General features: G+C 33.5%; 1 protein-coding gene across 1 annotated transcript; it reads left to right on the top strand.

The window, feature by feature from the left end:
- The first annotated feature begins 9,101 nt into the window (after positions 1–9,101).
- On the top strand, positions 9,102–19,738 carry LOC110457753 (inter-alpha-trypsin inhibitor heavy chain H4-like). The gene is made up of 12 exons (XM_021509138.1): positions 9,102–9,299; positions 10,412–10,566; positions 11,088–11,198; positions 11,562–11,809; positions 11,956–12,122; positions 14,063–14,354; positions 14,663–15,348; positions 15,630–15,720; positions 16,770–17,075; positions 18,290–18,397; positions 18,914–19,189; positions 19,343–19,738. The coding sequence occupies exons 1-12, from the start codon at positions 9,234–9,236 to the stop codon at positions 19,534–19,536; spliced, it is 2,700 nt and encodes an 899-aa protein (XP_021364813.1). The 5' UTR covers positions 9,102–9,233; the 3' UTR covers positions 19,537–19,738.
- The last annotated feature ends 1,540 nt before the right edge of the window (positions 19,739–21,278 follow it).

A 21,278-nucleotide genomic window follows, 5' to 3' on the forward strand; every position in this document is an offset into this window, starting at 1 on the left:
TGTGGTGTTTGGGTTCTTTTGCAATAGATGACGAATACCATATATCTTTGATTTAGTGGGTATTTATTTCCCTGTAACAATATTAAAACACACATGAGACAATATACAGAAACGAACTCGCCTAACAATACATTTACATATGGACAATTCACGTTGTAACGTACGATACTTTAAAAGACGTAAGGTTTATAAAACAATTATTTAAAGTAGCCTAGAAAACTATATATGAATATGGTTCACATAATACTTATAATACCAGTAAACTACACCGAAGTATAAAATCAGTGTTCAATAAGGAAAGTGTTCACTTAGTCAATAACCACACCCATAATTATATATGAGCAATTTACGGCACGTTATAGCATTCCCAATAAATATAAATTATGGAGCATTAATATTTATCAGCATAAATATTAAGTTTAGCAATAGCTTATATATTGTATTTGACCAATAGCTTACCCTGTATGTGGTACCGGGGATCCACTAGTATAATCTGCCAGGTATGTATATTTCGTAAGTATGTATATATGGCGATGTTGCCTCTACCAGGAGCAGATAGGAAGTGAATGGAAAAGAAAGGACAGAGAAGCAAATAAAACATTGAAGCGGGAAATATCACGCAATGCGACAGGTGTCAGAGGTCAGTTTGTCACTGGTCAAACAGGTATACAACATTCACAATTACGTCACACTCTCATACATTCCATTCAAAACGAAAGTAACACACGAGACTAGGCGACAGCGATTGCGGATGCGGAGCGCGGATTAAGGATTACAATCAACGACACATTGTTATACAAAGTAATCCTAATAAGACTCAATATATTTTAGTGAATCTTTAGGAATATAAGGAATTAAAATGAATTAACAAATCTAACCGGGTGCCACAATCCAATACTACCAGTGTACAATAACTTGATATCTGACTTAACCATACTACCAGTGTACAATAACTTGATATCTGACTTATCCATACTACCAGTGTACAATAACTTGATATCTGACTTATCCAATACTACCAGTGTAAAACAACTTGATGACCGACTTAGTCAATGCTACCAGTGTAAAACAACTTGGTATCTGACTTATCCAACACTTCTAATGTAAAAACAACTCAATGACCGACTCATAAAATACTAACAATGTTGATAACCGACTTATTCAATGCCACAAATGAGAAATAACTTGAAGACTGTCGTATCCATTATACGTTGAAAACTTTGTAAGAATCCGTTACGCAAATTAATACAATTTGCAAAACAAATTATTTGCATACCCCAATGAAAAAAAAAATCCATTGATAAATAAAATCGATAAATTATTCTTAAAAATGGCACTTTATCACGTGCGCAAAAATATTTCAACAAGCAACATTGTGTATTGTGTTGCTAAGTAACGTCAAATGTCTCGTGCGCTCAGCTGAGTGGGGAGAAGTCTTCGGCCATTTTATATTGTAATTAGGCTGTTGTGAGGCGGTAAACACGATGGCTGTCCTATTTTTGTCCACAAATAAAGACTCAGTGCGCAAACAAAGTATTTGATAGAAGGCCGGCAGAAAGAAAGTTATTTGAAGAAGAGAGCTGAGTTGATTGTGTCATTTGGCAGCATCAGATTGGTGGATTTAAATCACGTGATCCTGAACACGTGTGTTGTCACGGAAAATGATTTGGAGACTGATGTTCGGCTGAACTATGGATGCTAGTGTTTCGGTTAAATTGTGCTTTAGACTGGTAGATCATCCTCGACTGTAACTTCTCACAGAACTTTCAGTTGTTGTGCCTGGACATGTTTGTCCAGTTTTGACAGTTTGTTTACACCAGAAACCTATTGATGTGTCCTAATGTTTACCACTCAATTGTATTTGATAATGGATAAATATAAGAATATCGCAATTATATTTATAGGGACACATCTATATTGTGGGGATTATTATTATATCAACACATTGATCATCCGAGCATTTGCAGGTAAAATTACATACCCTAGCTATTACTTTATATATTGTTTACTTTTTGATGAATCACATTTTTTCAAACTTAAAAACTTTGAATATCTTTTATGTACCATTAAAAAACATATTACTTATTTGCAATGATATTGTACTAAATCCAGCACCCCAATGTAACATATAAATATCACATCTTAATGTTAGATCTCTCAGAACCAAATTTGATATCATTGAAGCAGAATTACATGAAAGTGACACACAGTTGCGGGTCGCACAACGTTACACGATGTGTGCACGATGTGTGCACGAAGTCCGAACGATAAAAAATTGGACGATAAATGCTTTCGCACATTTGTGCAGACGATGGGCGAATGTTGTGCGATAACAATCGTGGTTGGTGTAAATTGAGGAATGCTTTAACAATATATACGAATTCGTGTTTAAACATATACACTTGATTTTTATGTATGTTTCTATATTCTAGCTACATCTATAAGCTGATCTTTCTGTCTATATTTTCTTAAATTTAGAAATGGTGTTTTCGGTGTTTTTTAAACAACCTAAATCGACCCATGTAAAATTACAACACAGTCTCGGCAATACAGGTAAACATAACCACTTTATACCTGTACCTAGACCGTAGTTATCCCCCGCCCGGGGCACTTACGTAACTCGCCAAGGTGTGAAAACCAGGTGAAGGGGAGATATAGACCAAATCGAATGCAAATAACAACTACTTAACGTCCAGTTGTGTTTTCATAACGGTCATACGGTATCACATATCAGCTCTATGTGTCAGGGACAGGCCAGGTAAAACTCCGGTCACTCATGAAATTGTTATTTACCTGTTCTGTCACCTAGAAGCTAAACCCATTCTTGCCAGTCTAACGGTCACTGTAACACTGTGTAACACGCATTGTAAAATTGTAGATAATCTTAATTATTGTGATGAGAAATTACAGATATATATACAGTGTACATTATTGCATACGAGCCTTCCGTATTTTTTGCATTCCGTAATATTGATCAACAAATTGTACCAAATCGCACAGTTGTGCGGAGAAAAGCGCACAACGGGGCGAACGATTGTTAAATCGCACAGTTGTGCGCACCATGTGTGGACGATGTGCGGACGGTGTGTGAACGATGTGCGCACGGTATTTGTGGTGCGTTGTGCGGTCACACAACTGTATTATGTCTTACTGAAACACACCTTTCTCCAAATATAACTGATGCTGAAATAACACTTAACTCCTATTCCCATAACATTCATAGACTTGATAGAAAAACTGGACCTGGGGAAGGAGTAAATATTTATCACAAAGACACAGTACATACTGAAAGAAGAATTGATCTTGTGCATGAAGATATAGAAATGATATGGATTGAAGTATTATTCAATAAGCAAAAATATGTATTAGGATGTATTTATAGACCTGAATCAAATGTTGAATATTGGGATAAATTAGACCATGTTCTAGATAATGCATGTAACACATCACTCTACATCATAATAACTGGGGATATAAATGTAAATATGTTGAATATACCTACTAACCACCATTTAAATAGACTAATGGTAAATCGCCTAAGTACTTGGAAGATTAATAAACCTATCAGGTTAACACAAACTACTGCCACTGCTATTGATATTTTTTTCACTTATAATATTAATATTATAAAACATAATACAGTGAATACACCAATATGCAGTGATCACTCTGTTATTTATTTTACATGTTCATAATCTGCATTTAAGCAAAAATCCTACCAGAAAATTACATTAAACTTTGACAATGCAGATTTTGATCAAAGGAATAGAGCTCTAAATGAAATAAATTGGGAAATACTAACTAATACCCTTGACTCGAATGAATTTAATACATTTTTAACAGATTCTATTAATAATCAAATAGATGAATGTATACCATCCAAAATTCGATGAGGAATATTATAAGGCAAAAATTTAAATAGAGAAATAGATTACAAAAAAGCTGTAAATAACAACACTGCAATAAATTGGGAACATTTCAGAAAGGCTAGAAATGAATTAGTAGACCTTGTTAGAGAAGCTAAAAACATTTATTACGAAAAATAACAACAATCGCTTGGTGACCAATATGTGCCTCCAAATAAATGGTGGAAAATTCCTAGATCTGTCATGAATTCAAATAATGCATCAAATTGTCTTCCTCCTCTTTCTGGAAACAATAACTTAATACATCATCCATTTGAAAAAGCAGAATGTTTTAATAACTACTTCAGCTCAATATCAACTTCTTCTGAAAATCTTGAACNAAATATATGTTGAATTATATGAAAGAGTGTGATATCATAACGAAACTAAAAGAATGAATATATTGAGAATGTTAAAACACAAATTGGAGAGAAAATTCTTATAACAATATATACCTCTTTTATTAGACCAATACTTGAATATGGGGATGTAGTAACCAAAATAAAAATATTCTTGAGTCAATCCAGCTAAAAGCATTAAGAATTATTACAGGATTGCGTAGAGGGACATTTCATTGTAAGCTTTATGCAGAAACTGGACTTGAATCACTTTGTTATAGGCAAAAAAATCATAAATTAGCACTTATGTTCAAAATTTTAAATAATGAATCGCCTAAGTACTTGGAAGACATCATTGAACCATACCTTCACAGCAATATAAATGTAAGATACCCACTAAGAAATAGCCGTATTTTCAATCCCCCTTTCTGTAGAACTGAGAATTATTTCAATAGTTATTTTCTCTCAATGTGTAGATAATTAAACCTTCTATCTGCAGAAACTTTAAATGCTACTTCCCTTCAACAATTTAAAAATTTCATCAAGTCTGATGATATGAGCAACACTGAAGAAATTGCTAGCACATTTAAATACTATGGGCCAAGAAAATTCAATATCATAATGTGTCAGTTGAGAATCATACTAGCAACCTAAATAGTGACTTATATATGGATCATCTGAATGACACACCAGCATGTAGATGTGGACATGAAAATGAAAATGCATTTCATTTTATATTTGAATGCCAAATCTATAACAACTTTAGAATGCAATTAGTAATAAAAAATTCTCGATTTGGTATAACTAGTAATCAATGATCATTTTAATATAAAAAAACTCTATTAAAGGGATGTTTAATATGCAGCGCTATTATTAACATATCCAGTTTACAAAGTATATCTGACTACATTTGTCAAACTAATAGGCTTCATATGTAATCTCACTCACAGCAAAACTTTACATTGAAAGTGATGCTATTATTTATAGTGTCATGATCACTCTGCTAATAAGTATTGATACTGGTGTATATCTATCTTCACAACATCTCTGGTATTCGGCTGGACTGGATGGTATTTATAAGTGTACTATTCTATAACCTGTTCTAACTATTTCATAGTTACACGAATATTCTATAGTGCTTTGTTAAATAAATTTTAAGAGAATCAACTCAAACAATATATAATGATAACTACATTTTCCTATATGAATCCATATCATATTCTGAAATTTTACAAAATGTTTATTTCTTGGTAACTTATCGTATATATATCCAGTGGGTGGATGGCCAATGTGTTTATACACAGGGACTTTTGGGCCTGTATCCCTTGGATTTTATGTAGGATTGGTTGTCAATAAATATACATGATTTATTTAAATGTTAATATCTAAAATATAAACAGAGAATGATTAAACAAAACTTGTCAATTTTTCATTTCACAAGCTAAATTGGAGTTATCTCCCCTGCACTGTTTAATAAGATTGTTATGACAGAATATATATTCTGTTTATAACTAAGTTTGGAAAGGACTTAAATAGGCATAGCCTGATGTCCAATCCAATTGACATATATAAAGTCAATAAAATCTGATGAAATGAACTGCCGAAAGTCGAAACCGGCGTCACTCATTGCCTGAATGGCTTTTGCTCGAAGGGAGTGTGCTGTGTATGTATGTTTACATTTCGAGTTCCTGGATATACAAATGTATCGCCCATAAAACGGGAGAATTGAAACTGTTTTGCAGCTCTGTTCGAAAAACATATTTCCTCTGTAGCGGGGGACGACATGGCCTCCTTCCTGCAGTGATTGAGACGTGGCGTCTGGATAAGTTTTGGAGGTTAAATCCCTGAGTGTTTTAACAGGACATGATTTTCCTGATACGGAATTGCATGCGTTTCTCAGCGGATGGTGCCGTACCTTTTTGAGTCCCACCTTGCTTGTTTGTTGCGCTGTTTCGTGGTGTATTAACACGTATTCTCTGTCATTTGCATTTCTGCGAAAATTGAACGATGCCAGTTGTATGTGCAACGCGAGGCCTCTTCTCACAAAAATCATTGCAAGATTCAACCAAACACGATAACGGAGGAGGACGAGTTTACTCAAGTAGGGTAGGTTTTAATCTTTTCTCGGTCTTCCTGACATATTATTTGTCTGTGCTGAGTTCGTTTTTAATTTCCCATCCAACATATTGTTGACTCTGTGAAACGCCCTATCTCTGACAATATCAATATCCAATCTGCTCAAATGCAGATGTCTGTTAATAGCCGCGTGGACATAAACAAGAGTATTTTTATGGTACACGAGTCCATTCTTTTGGCGACGTCTCGGCATCATATAGCCGTAATTTGCCACACAATGTATTCACCCCTATTGAATTTCTATCCCACACAGTTTGAAAACATAATAGCCCATCTACAGTAAACCATATTCTAGGCCTATTTGACATATTTTGAAAATGCAATAAAATACCTTTTCATACCCGATGAAAAGCAAAAGCAAAATCAATGGTTTTAAAACAATATACCCCGATAAAAAAAATAGGAATACTATTTTTAAAACCAAACTTGAATTTTACAGACACGTTCATTGTTCATGTTCATTGATTATAAATATGNCCCGATATATTATTACAGGTATATGTTGTACAGGTAAAATTCGGTTAATCCAATGGAATCAACCGCAGATCAAAGGCCAGGGGATATCTTTGTTCAATTGCTTTTGAAGGTGCCGACGTAGCGAAAGTAGTTCCGTGTAGCCTGGCTTATTTTGTTTCAATTATTATCAATGTAAAATAACTTAATGGCTGAGACTGTAAAACGTTCATGAAAAGTAAGAGCCTTCTAATTTTATTTTTCATTTTATTAATTTAATCTTGTTAAATCTTTAACGTACATTTGTATATACATGATTTAAGGTCGTTTTAGAAAAGTGGGAAGTGATAACGAAATCCCCAGATACACTAGCAAGCATAAACAAAAACGGCGATATTTATATTGCAAGAAAAATCCACTAACTTTCAAATAAGATGTGATGGCGAAACTTGCCCATGGTCTTTACCAACATGCACCTCTCGAAGAAACACTGTATTGTATTTAAGTCGGTCAGTATGCAACATATTTGTCAAGAGAATAGTGATATTCAGATCATGTCTGTGAATATGGAATTAATTGTGATATGTGGAAACCAGAGATATTAAGACGTGTAAATGTTTTATAAAATCAACTGCACTTACCTGTTGGCTGAGTAGCAAGTTCCATTGAGTTGGAGCCGACATAAAATTTAAGCTGAATTGCACGTAAGTCTCGAATCCGCGACCCAGTGGTGGAGGGCTAGTGGTAACAGAATATCAGACGCCTTAACAACTTGGCCACAGCGACCCTACCAATATACATTTTTGGACATTTTGACGGTTGAACTTAAATCTTTTGCACTCCAGAGACCTAAAAGAACAATATATGGTGCAGTAATAACCTATTTTTGTTAGGCTTTTTAGCCTCAAAAAACTGCTTCTTTACTTCCTTTTCCTGTTGAATAATTGCATGAACACTTAGCTATAATCTTCAAGAAGAATAAGTTCTGATTATCGAATGATGGCGACCATACAACCCGTCTATAGTTATATATCTATCTCTATCCGTCAACATTCGACGTCTATCAGGATATCGTGATATTATGTCCTTACATTTTCCTTACACATTCACGCTTTTCATGCAGCTTCGCAGTAAGCTACAGTTAACGTTGAATCAAAAACAATACTAAATAATTATAATTGATTGATTGATTGATGGATAGGTTGTATGTCCGCTTCAGAAATAATTATAATAATATTAGGGTCTTATATACCGCTAACCCAACCGTGTTCGTAGGTCGTCTCAAAGCGGTTCACAAATTATAATCCGGGGCAATAGGGCCTTTACAACCAGTCAACACTTGTCTCAACTCCCTAGAGAGTATACAGCCGGTGCTGCCATTTCGGCGCTCACAGCTAGCTTTCACCTATTTCAGTACTGCCCAACCACGTACTCATTTACAACTGAGTAACTTGTATAAGTGAAGTAAGGAATCTTATTCAAATATACAATACAGTGCCTTGACGTGACTCGAACCCGCAACCCTTCGGTCACAAAAACACAATTTCAAGACCAAAGTTGACATGTAAATGTTCGTTTTCCTAGTTTATGGCGTCATTGTAAATCCACACCTTTTTGCTTAATTTAAGGTTGAAGAAAGAAATAGGCATACTCCCACTATACCTATGCTGTTGTACATTCATATATCTTATCCAATAAGCATTAATATACGATTGAAAAGAAATAACAGCTTTGTTTTACATATTTACTGAAAAAAATATTTCAATTAAATAATTCAAATAAATAACTCAAAACCCCATCATTCCATAAATAATCAAAACTTGTGTAAACGTTAACCAAAATACCACAAGTTTATGTTGCTTTAATAGCTTGCAGTGCCAGATCACAAATTTATTACGTCACCTGTCGTGGTCACCACCAACGACAGTTAATCATCGCACATGTATGAGGGATGTGTGTATATATGTATTCATTTTGTTTTATGAACGCAAATAAAATTGAATCCCGTTGAAACGTTCAGAAATACGAAGCCTTATGCATAATTCAGAACGTGTTGAAACATATTTGCAAATATGTTGCAGATTTTAAGACAAGAATTATCAACATTTTACTTATATACATAAAACTTTTTGTTTCGTGATATATATTTATATATTTTTATTTATTTTTAACGGCACAGCAAAATATAGATATTGTTTCATGGAATGGGACCTAGGAAGACTTTTTCCCGTTGAATTAAAGGTACTCCTGTATAATGATAATTTCTTACCTGTTGTATATATAGACAGATATATGGAGTCAGGATGTCAAGACGTACGTTAACACAGAATATTCATGAGCAGTAAACTCGTTTATTGTTGAGAGAAACTGTGCATCCTGTGAAATTTGTTAAGATAGAATCATGCGTCTCCTCTACTTACTCTTGCTAGGCCTCGTAGTGCTCAATAGGATCGAAGCTCAAACGAAGGTAAGATATAACATATAAATTTAGCACACGGGAGGGACATATTGAAATTTTCCTAACAGTAGCGAGTCATTTAAGATGCTATATAGCGATCCTTTCGAATAACACCGTCCTGAATACATAGGCGCATGTGGTATTTGTTACAATTAAACTAAAAATTAGTTTTCTTCCTTAATGTTGATGATGAAATTGATTTAAACAATACTTAAATTTATGTATATGCATGTATACATTTACATATTGATTTTTCATACGATGTATTACAGTATAAATACATATCTAACAAACAGTGCATATAAATAGAGATTAAACATGTTACATGTAATATTTAGTGGTTCTTTGTAAACTGACTTCATCGTATTTCCCCCAGAAATCAAACCCTGCAAACTTTGGTTTGATCAGTCATAACTTTCATTGTAACGTCTAAAAGAAAACAACAATAATCAAATGACTTCATTGACTTCAAAACGTTAAGAAATATACTACGCCTACATACACACATAAATACAGCATATTCATAAAAGTAAGAAATGTTAATGGACACCACTAACGCCGAAGAGGTTAACACAAGCTGCATCTGTGTTAAAAATAGAATCAGATGATGACGGCCTATGAAAACTTAAAAATGGGAAGAATATATCACAAATTGTAAATTAAACTAAAATATCTCTAACATACTTACATATCTATGTATTAGGACGATTAACAAGTACTGTCAAGCATAAATTAGCATAAATATGTTATGTGGAGGTTGGATATCGCAAAATATGGCAAAATATGGCAAAATATGAACAAAGGAAAAGTCAACATTGGAGACCCTTTGAAAAAGTACGAGGTGAATAAGAGTAAGTGGTTAGCTAAGGGGCTTAGAGATATACCATATTTGATTTTAATATCTTAAATTCTATACTATTCATTAGGATTTATTTTAAATATTCAATAATTACATAAATGTATACATTGTTTATTTATCTTATGCAAAAGTATTTTCTGATATATTTTCATGTAAACATCTGAATTAATTTCAAATATTCTCGATATTACATAAGGTTTACTCGGTAACTTTTATTTTACACGATAGAAGACCTATGCTCATTAATTTGTTTTATTTGAAGCCGAAAATCTACTATCTTCATATCAAGTCCGATATCAGATATAGATTTGCTACGACAGTCGTCACAAGTAAGGTTGTGAACCCTGACCTTAAGTCACATGAATCAACATTTGACGTCACACTTCCCAACGAGGCATTCATCATTAACTTCACCTTGTAAGTGTTAGCATAGGTAGTGTAGTTTATGTTTACAACTGTTATCAATTTAACACTATATCAATAAAGGGTGATTGATATATATATAACTTGCTGTGTCACCGTTAGATTTTGCTGTGGATTTATTTTCAAAATTTATTTGGTAACTTGAATATATCTTTAAATACATCACACTTTCTCGTGATACCACATATTCAGCAGGTACGTAAAACACGTTTCTACACTAAGCGTAACATATCATCAATTAAACCTGTAAGGTGTATACATATTATGCATTCCATATATTATGAGATTTTAATGGTGGTGCCTTTTCCTTAAAAAATAATTAATTACAAATTAAATCAGGAATGAAATTGAATTAGATATATTGCTCATTGCAAAATAATCCCTTTTCTGAAGTAGGAGAGTAAAAGATATTCAATATTGTACATGTGTACAAATATTTGTATAACTTCGGTTTAAGTGCTAAACGAGTATTTTTACATTTCCATAACAAATATAAGCATTATGTTTGTTTCAAGAACTGTGGGGACTAAGACGTATGTCGGTAACGTCACGACAAAGGAGACGGCTCGAGAGGTGTATTTAAGAGACAAGAGCAAAGGCAAATCTGCAGCACATATCTCCGTGAAGTAGGTCACCAAGGAATGAACCGTATTTACTTTACTTGCCATGCCAGTTTAGTTCCTAATATGTCAAACTGGAATAGTTATGATAATAAAACACTCACATTCGGATATGTGAATTCAGATAATAAACTGATCAATCATCGATGAAAATGTTATTTGTACAAGTTATTACAAAGTTATTAAAAATAAATGTAGGTCTCTGTTTCTGTGGGTGTCTTACTGGTACTGGTTACATAAAAACAACATCTGAAAATGCATTTCGATAATCAACAAGTAAATGATGACTCTATAAAATAATTTCATGCTGTTTCAAAACTAATCTTCATTCAGTTCTGAACTATTGATATTCCCTATATTTTTCCCCAGGCCGAGGGAAACAAATACGTTTTATATCCAGGTCAACGTCGCTGCAGAACAGAAGGTAACGTTTGAGCTACGTTACCAGGAATTGCTACAACGGAAATTGGGTTCCTATAATCACGTGGTCTATGTGAAGCCTGGAGAACCCGTAGCCGATCTGAGAATTGAGATGGACATTGAGGAATCAAGAAAATTAATTAAGCTGAGAATCCCACCAATCGAGAGTGACCTGTTCACCATAAAAGATCAAAAAGGTATAATAATTACAAACATAAACATTACTGTGATACAAAAAAAATAAACTATTGTTGGACACCAAGTCATGATTTACCAAAAATACTTAAGCTTAAGCTAATATTGATGTAATTAAATAAGTATTAATTTGTCCGTTTACTCCTAGATGCCAATGCAGCTACTACCATAACACGTCCGTCTGCCAAGCGTGCACACATATTGTTTGAGCCCACACTTAAAATACAGACAGCGCAAGGCGGTCCGAATGGGCTGGATTGTCAGTTCAAGGTCAAATATGACGTGGATAGGAAAACTGACGGTGGCGACATCCTGGTGAGATATACAAATACTGTAAAGGCAACCACTTTGTACATTTGTATTATACAAAGGCCGTGTGAATCATTTCATTTTTAAAATAAAGTTTGAAAGCTTAGAGAAATATTTTTACATTTCCACTGTAAGTTTCTCTATTATCATTGCCAGGGTAAATGGCGTTCATATAGCTATGAACGCTATTCAAGCAGTCTCATTTGAAAGCTTTTTCTCCCGCCTCGATTAAAATGAGACAACATCTAAAATCAAGCATTTTGATGATATTAGGAATCGTGTTTGCGCTGACAACACAGACACTTCAATATTGAATGTTTGAGGGAATATTTATATTTAGGACAATTATAACCTAATAGTTAGGATGTAAATATAATGATTGCACGGTATAAGTTCATTGTTCATGCCGGTAAGAACGCAAATCGGTTGCATACATATTCACAGTGTACCATGAAGCTCTAGCCTAGCGGGTTCATTGAATATGTATGTAAACGATTTCATTGAATATGTATGTAAACTATTTCATTGAATATGTATGTAAACGATTTCATGGAATATGTATGTAAACGATTTCATGGAATATGTATGTAAACTATTTCATTGAATATGTATGTAAACGATTTCATGGAATATGTATGTAAACGATTTCATGGAATATGTATGTAAACGATTTCATGGAATATGTATGTAAACGATTTCATGGAATATGTATGTAAACGATTTCATGGAATATGTATGTAAACGATTTCATGGAATATGTATGTAAACGATTTCATGGAATATGTATGTAAACGATTTCATGGAATATGTATGTAAACGATTTCATGGAATATGTATGTAAACGATTTCATGGAATATGTATGTAAACGATTTCATGGAATATGTATGTAAACGATTTCATGGAATATGTATGTAAACGATTTCATGGAATATGTATGTAAACGATTTCATGGAATATGTATGTAAACGATTTCATGGAATATGTATGTAAACGATTTCATGGAATATGTATGTAAACGATTTCATGGAATATGTATGTAAACGATTTCATGGAATATGTATGTAAACGATTTCATGGAATATGTATGTAAACGATTTCATGGAATATGTATGTAAATCGGCATTTAGAAATAAAATCGTAGAAAGTAAGGATTTACAAAAAAATTACCTGTACAACCAATATATTGATGTTTCCATATGCTGCAATATGTTTTCTGCAGTTTTATTTTTTCCCGTTTATTCATTTCCATACATTGTATTTATAGCCATTTATGAGTTTTAATATCATAAATGTTTGAACGGGGAAACATTTCGTACCAGTTTTTATATTTGATCCAGGTGCTTTTGAACGTTTGTATAATTTCACAACAATTAAATCTTTAAATATGAAGATTTACATTTTATTTGTACAGTCCTAAGATAAACCTACCATCCAATGTTGCTATAATCCATCGACTCTGAGAACTATTACACATTGATATTACCGTTCATGAACATTTTAGGTATATCCATCAAACTGTTTGAGCAATCAGAGACTATGACGTCAAAAGCGCGATCTTGTTCCCGCCAAACTGGTTCCTTCCCCATCTGGTTAAACAGTTTGTTCACACCAAATAGGACAATAACAAAAGATAAAACGATGTCATCTTTGTTGTTTTGAACATAAATATAAGGACTGAAACATTCATGATGGCATGAAACACAATTTGCGCTTAAATATTCATTTAACAATTTATCATTAGTCGAATTAAACGATGTGATTAAATATTTAAACTGTCCGAAATAAATTATTGTTTTCATTGGAGTTGAAAGTTAAATGATGCATATGATAAAAATGCAAACGAATTGATGGTAGGTTGTAAATTAAGCAAAAATCCAATAAATAAATTAATGATAAAGGGAAATATCCCAATAACTCTCATTACTTACAACTCTTGAATTTCCAGCTGGTTAACGGATATTTTGTGCACTTCTTTGCTCCGAGTGGTATAAAACCGAAGCCAAAGGATGTTGTTTTCATACTTGATAAAAGTGGATCTATGAACGGGCGAAAATTAGACCAGTTGAAGCAAGCCATGTCCACTATTTTGTCCAAGATACAATCCAAGGAAAGAGTAAATATCTTAACATTCAGTTCAAGTGTTCACCCATGGGAGGTTGTTGAAAAACTCATCCATGCAACCGCCGCAAATATTAAACGTGCAGCCACTTTCGTCAACGAAACGTATGCAAATGGAGGTAAATAAAAGACCGATTGATATATTATTAAATTAAGTTTTATCTGTTATTGTAAATGTCTATATTTTAATTAATGCAATTTTTAAACAATTTTTAATAATAATTCTTACGATCAGGATTTTTCTATAAATATGTTGTCTAGTTATACCGTATGCCTGCTAATCGGGTCAACCAATCGCTGCGCTTGAAAAATTATACATAGCTTAGGTTTGTTACAATGTATCAACTAAGATAATTTATCTCTGTGTTCTATGGATTAATGATCTCTCATAAGCATTGCAATTAACACTGTTATGGTGATTCTTCAGGTACAAATATTGAGGGTGCTATAGGAAGAGGGGTTGCCTTACTAGACGAACGGAAAGACAAGACAAGAGCACCAGTTCTTATATTTCTTACTGATGGGGAGCCTACGATCGGCCAGATCAATCCAGAAGTAATACTGAAGAATGTGATTAAATTCAACGAAAACAAAATTCCCATTTTCGCTCTTGCCTTTGGTAGAGGTGCCGATTATGATTTCATTAAAAAATTGGCTGCTCAAAATAATGGCTTTGGTCGCAAAATCTACGAGGACTTCGATGCTGCCAATCAAATCTCAGACTTTTACTCGGAAATTTCAGCAATTCTGTTGCAAAACGTTACTTTTAAATACCTGCCTGGTTCTGTAGATGAAAAAACATTGACAAAAAGGAAGGTTCCGAACATCTTTGAAGGATCCGAAGTTGTTGTAGCTGGTATGATGGCGGGTGATGTAATGTACGATATTAAGCCAAATGTTATTGCTACCGATTTAAATGGAGAGCTCAGTCTTGACGTACCATCAGATGGAGTGGTGCGACTCAAATTTACAACAAATAAAGACATTAATGCTATAACAGAAAAGATATGGGCTTATCTTAAAATTAAACAGTGGTTGCAACAGATGTACGCGTCAACAAGTGAGATGGTACAAGAAGAATTAAAACAGAATATTACGACATTGGCGTTAAAGGTGACGAATCTGAAGTAATGATTTCTTAAAAATTTAATATCCATCCAACCATTCGCTCCTTCACTAATTCCTTAATGCATTATTAAGAAACTCACATCTTATTTTGTAACATGATATCGGGTCTTATATAAAAGGCCAATGACTATGTTCAAAAGTCGACATAACAGCGTATTACTATTACAGTATTTATTAAATAAATTTCCTTCATGAGTATCTTAAATAGTCAACATCATATCTTGCCGACAGTAAAAATGGTAAAATACCCTTTCTTTAACTTGCAGTACAACTTTGTGACTCCATTTACATCAATGGTGGTATCCTTGCCGGAAAACTTACATTCGTCGCTCGTTGATCCTCTAATGGACAGTCCTGGTAATGTTCCTTGTAGACATTGTCAATTTTTCAATTACGTCATTGAAGACTATAATAACCATAAAGACCATAATTGTTCAATTACGTCATTGATCCATTCATCCAAGATGAATGTCAAACGTCTATGGAATTTTTTTCCAATAAAATTACCTGATCCAAATTGTTCCTATCGACTGGTAAATACTTCAAATGTGAATTTATCAAAACTCGCTGTTAATGTTATCAATCTAAATCCATGTTCTCCCAGTGATAATGTCTCCCTTCACATGTAATAACTACATGTATATATTGCATTTCGTGTACACAATTTCTTCTCGTGATAAATTCGCCCTGATAGTATCAGTAGTGTCAAAGTTTGGTTAATCATTGTAATATAGAGAAAGAATTAGTCTTTTTTCTTTATCAGACAATAATGAAGAGCCAGGAATTAGAGTCCCTTATTGTGTATACCTCTTTCATGAGACATGACAATGCTACATGTAACAGCCAAAATACAATTATTTAAAACAAGTTCGTCATAGTTGTCCGCTGTTTTGAAATTCATATTAAACATAGTTCTACTGTCTTTTTACTATTATCTGTTATGATTTGCTAAAAATGATATCTGTTGTGGTTGAGTTAATAACTAAGTGTATTTAGCAAAGGTTTACTTAAATATCCATTTGTTCTACCGTCGATTCATCTCAACAGATATACTGCGGGTTAGAATGCAATGAATTAAATGAACCATTCTGAATGGACATTAATAAGTATGAAGATATTTCCTTGCAAGGAAGATATGCTTATGAAATGAACAATTTCTAACAGCTTGCTTTGGAAAATGAATAATAATAAGATAAATATATAATTAAAAGAAAATACCAAATTGACCAATTGCATAGTCAATTGAGAAAATATTAGACTGATAACGATCGTTACCGGGAGAAGGCTTCTTCATATAATTCTTTAACATGTAGGCAATTATTGAAAATACTGAAACAAACATGTTCAGTTTTTTAAATTCTAAGATGTCAATATTATTCTTACTTATACTGTGTCAAATCTTTTAGCTAACGAAAGAATGCATCCATCGCAAGACCTTTCACTCTTTCACAACAATCAAATGCTGAGCTCCGATCCAGGCATGGCCGATCTAGTTGATGTCATAAACAATGGACCCATCCTTGCCACCGTGGCACCAGATGCCGGGTTGTCTCCAATACCTACTAGTAACAGTGTTACAGGACCATCCGGGAACTCTAGGGGTGCTTCGTCATCAGGGACCTTTGCTAGTAAAGTGACAGTTGATAAGAACAGAACAACGGGCAGCAAGAAAAACTTCAAATCTAACATACCGCCGCATGACAGTACTTCCGGTAAGTTCTAGTCATAAGAGTATTACATTGTACTTAGCATGCTATATCATGCAAACAGGCTGAGGAATATATTCATTCTGTTAGTGATTTTGTCTTTTCATGGGGTTTTCCCCCTAAGAAATGACTGAGCTTGATTATCATTTTTAGTTTTTTTCTTCTTTTTAATAACAGGCGTCAACTCCCTAATCGTATTAATAAGAACAATATATAAATGATTCAGTTCATTCAAAATGTTTTGGATAAATCAAAAGGATCAGAAAACAGCTATGTCTATATCTGTTTTCTCTAAGTTTCAGGTACTTACACATGTATAGTAGATATTAGAGATAAAGGGGATGTAACTCTCACAAATATCTTACGTAAATTTAGCCTCTACTCCATCACTGAAATCTTGCAGTAACTTCATATTCGCAAAGTCACTACAACAACCTGATCACGGTGAAACGATCCCTCAGACGTTCACACAATGTATACACAGTATGTTGCTGCCTCAGACGTTCACACAATGTATACACAGTATTTTGCTGCCTCAGACGTTCACACACAATGTATACACAGTACTTTGCTGCCTCAGACGTTCACAAAATGTATACACAGTATTTTGCTGATCAAGTAGGCAATCTACAAGTATTTCTGCCCTTAATCACTTGTTTTCGTTAAAACAATTATTGGCTATAAATAAATTGCAAACCTTGAATTTGTCTTCGTTTTTAACTTGCATATATAATTTTAGAATGTTCCGTCTCCTTTGTATACCCCTAAAACTCGTTATCAACTACATTTATGCTTTATCAAAAAAAAGTTCTTAATATCAAAACAGCACATTTACGCTACTTCTGTAAATTTCCCTTTCTTTTATATATTTCTGTAATTTTCCTTTTCGTTTATATATATATATATAATCTGTGCATTCCTTAGTTGACATTTCTACTCAAACGTCTGCTTTCAAAGTATAGTGTGCTTTTTTTCTGATCAATGTTTAAACGTATGCTTATGGTGTATTATTGTTTTTCGATAAGTAGTAACCAACAAACATTTAATTGACATATGATGTTCATTAAATAACCGCGACAAAAATATAGACTATGCATAAATATATATATAATCCATTTACAATATATCCAAAGTTTACTTTATTTGTTCCTCATTTATCTTCACCTGACTGATTTTGATAACTGCAGTTTGTATGATAAAAAATATGTCTCTATTTACAGGCTATACACTGGTTGGTGTTAAAGGCATTGCTTTACCACTGTGTCTGGAAAACCCCAGTAAGGCGGAGGAAACAAAGCGATACACTCTTTTTCGGGATTTAGACTCGGGTAAATAGTTATGTTGTTGCTAATACAAACTGCAAATTGCAGTTAAGACGAATAAAAAAAAGCATATCAAAACTTCTAAATTATTAAAAAACAAAATAAAAAAGACTGCGGACTTAACTTAAAAAGGGCTATTTTGGTTGCTATAAATTCTTTTTTTAACTAATTGAGCTACCAGAAATGATTTAAAACGTACAGGGAAATATAAAAAAAACAGCCGAAAAAATGGAAAAAATATGGCGTGTTTCTTCAGAAACAGGCAAATGCCCAAGGGTATATTTAGAGAATCTATATATAGTTTGAATCAGTGTATGTTACACACACATATAACCATGTCAGTTTGATAAATAATTGCTAAGGAACAAGCAAATTAAAATGTTTACAATGTACAAGGAGGTTACACAGTAATTTGCTTTGAATTGACGTTAAAAATGCAGTTGTAGAAGAAGGGTTGTTTAGTAGAAAAAATATAACTCATTATTGCACTTCTAATGCTCAAAACCTATGTTTAAATCGCAGGTACAGTTGTAAGCGTTGAGTTTACCGACTCCCCAAATCGAATAACACGTATCACGTACGTCAGAATTAATGCTCAGACCGTGACTGAATTATTCCCTACACACTTGGTTGAGAATGGAGTGAGACGAGATTGGATTTCTAACACATTTTACACTTACGTGCATGGAAGTCAAGGGTCAGGGGTCAAACTCGAGGTGACGTCACTTAGCAACAACAGACTCATCGTTCACTTTGATTATACGGAAAATTTATCCGAAAACATCGACGGATCTTTAGGTGAGGATTAAGTACATAGCGTTTAAATATTCAATATATATATATAAAAAATAATTTAAAGCATATCACCGTTTTATTTCTTTAGTTGCAATCTAATTGTTGTTAATCACCAAATTTTAAATCTTAACCGTAATTTTAAACATTCTATTTCAGCCCTTCCTATAAGAGGTGAAATTAAAGACAACCATAACTTTCAAGGATTTCAATATGACCAAATGAAGGAACTTTCCTTGTTGGCCAAGAAGACAAGGAAAGTGCGCATGATGATACCAGTGACATTAAGTAGTGTTATGAACTGCTGGATCGTCCGGTCATCTTTATGTTGGACGTTGCAGCCAACTGTGTGATTATATGAACTTCTCTATGAGTCTGCTGCTTGTAACCGTTATGCTGGTTCGTTGTAACGAACCACGCCGGACAGAATGGACACCGGCATATTTCAGTGCAATTAACGCCATTTCAATAAAACAAATGCTTTGTGGTATTGAGAACACTTATATTACGTTTTTATTTGTTTGAACGTACCAGTTTAATAAAAATGTAAGCTATGCCAGGGTCAAGCGATTTCTCTGTGTGTGTACATCAAAGCATAGTGGAATTACCTGTATGTCAATGTATACTGAACTACACGTTAAAAAGAAAATAATATTTAAGTATTGAATTCGACTGCAAAAATACTGTATAACGTGATGTGTCGCTGCTGTTTGATTTGCATCCTTTGCGCCCTCCGCAATTAGGGTAAGTTTATCATGACAGCGAGGTTTAGTATCCAGTGTATCCTACATAGTAACTACATGTACACATGAAGGGCGAAATCAACACTGGGCGAATATCTATTTCCCGTTGAAGGGCGAATTTTTGACTGGGTGGAAATTTCCCGGTATACAGCAACGTTGTTGACGGGCGAAACTAGTGAACAACACAAACGCCTCAAACTCATCCTAAATAAATGTTTCCTTCACGCCCTTGAATGATGGACGTTAGACACACACTTGATTTCACCTATACAATTCGGTAATAGATCCAGCGTTAGTGTATGCAAAACATCAATTACACTACATCATACCGCTGTTTCTTTGTTCAAGGATTCATTGGCGATGATAAAGGCTTAATTATTGAAATCCAAATTGGCCTCAACTGATGTTGAAACATAAAAGGAAGTGTAGAAAATCCCGTATGTACATACGGTATATGGATAAAAAGAGTGCTGGTTAATTACAAATCCATAATGAGTAACTTGTGTATTTTATGAACTGTGCCACCAATCAGAAAATATAAATGTGACTATAAAGGAAGCTTATATGGATTTTGGAAATACAAGTTATATTGTATTACATTTTAAAAGTCGTTAATGTCAGTTTAGCTAAAAAAGTGTCTTTTATTATTTCACTATCAATGTTTTTACTACAAAATGTACTTCATTAAAATCCAGATTGATTTTTTTTATTAATTTTCATTTAATTATTTTAAAGTAGAGTGTTATGCTATATTTTATTATCTTTGAACATTTATCGTTCTCTCCGTTTTCTATTTTGTTATTGATCAAACGTGTATATAGGAAATATTTTTGTGTTATAAAGTTATCCTGTATGTAGCGAAAGAAAATGATTCGGCAAAATTATCTTAATAAACAAATCAGTATATCCTTATTATCAGGGAACGGGAAACCATGATAATATTTGTGAGTTAAATTCGGAAAATCCTCCACTAGGTTGCAATTTTAAGTTTCAATTGCAACACAATGAAAATTGTAAGGAAAATAAAGAAAAACAAAAAAGGTGGTAAAATAATTATGTCTACCTGCTAATTTTTTGGGAGAAATTATCGTTAGGATAATCTATTGATCATGAAGCCCTTAGTTCGGGGTATGTATCTTCAAAACTAAAGTTTATCTTAATTCTGATACACACTTCAAAGGAAACACTAATCATTAACTCTTCCCTTATGTTTTGCTGATAACCTCGATATGATCACGATTCGCGATCTGACTCGGGGATGATAACATAAACGAGGCACTATTTTAATACGCACATGTGATAAATTGCCTATCTAGTAATTAACGACAGATAACCTAGGTACGTGGCATCAA

Source organism: Mizuhopecten yessoensis, unplaced genomic scaffold (assembly GCF_002113885.1).
Source record: "Mizuhopecten yessoensis strain PY_sf001 unplaced genomic scaffold, ASM211388v2 scaffold9303, whole genome shotgun sequence".
In the NCBI taxonomy this organism is placed as follows: Eukaryota; Metazoa; Mollusca; class Bivalvia; order Pectinida; family Pectinidae; genus Mizuhopecten; species Mizuhopecten yessoensis.

Bases quoted from the DNA above. Each gene is read 5' to 3' on its own strand.
- LOC110457753 (XM_021509138.1), top strand. From the start codon at position 9,234: ATGCGTCTCCTCTACTTACTCTTGCTAGGCCTCGTAGTGCTCAATAGG. The intron at 11,199-11,561 runs GTAGGTCACCAA...ATTTTTCCCCAG, and splicing joins GCAGCACATATCTCCGTGAA to GCCGAGGGAAACAAATACGT. The intron at 18,398-18,913 runs GTAAATAGTTAT...TTTAAATCGCAG, and splicing joins TTTTCGGGATTTAGACTCGG to GTACAGTTGTAAGCGTTGAG.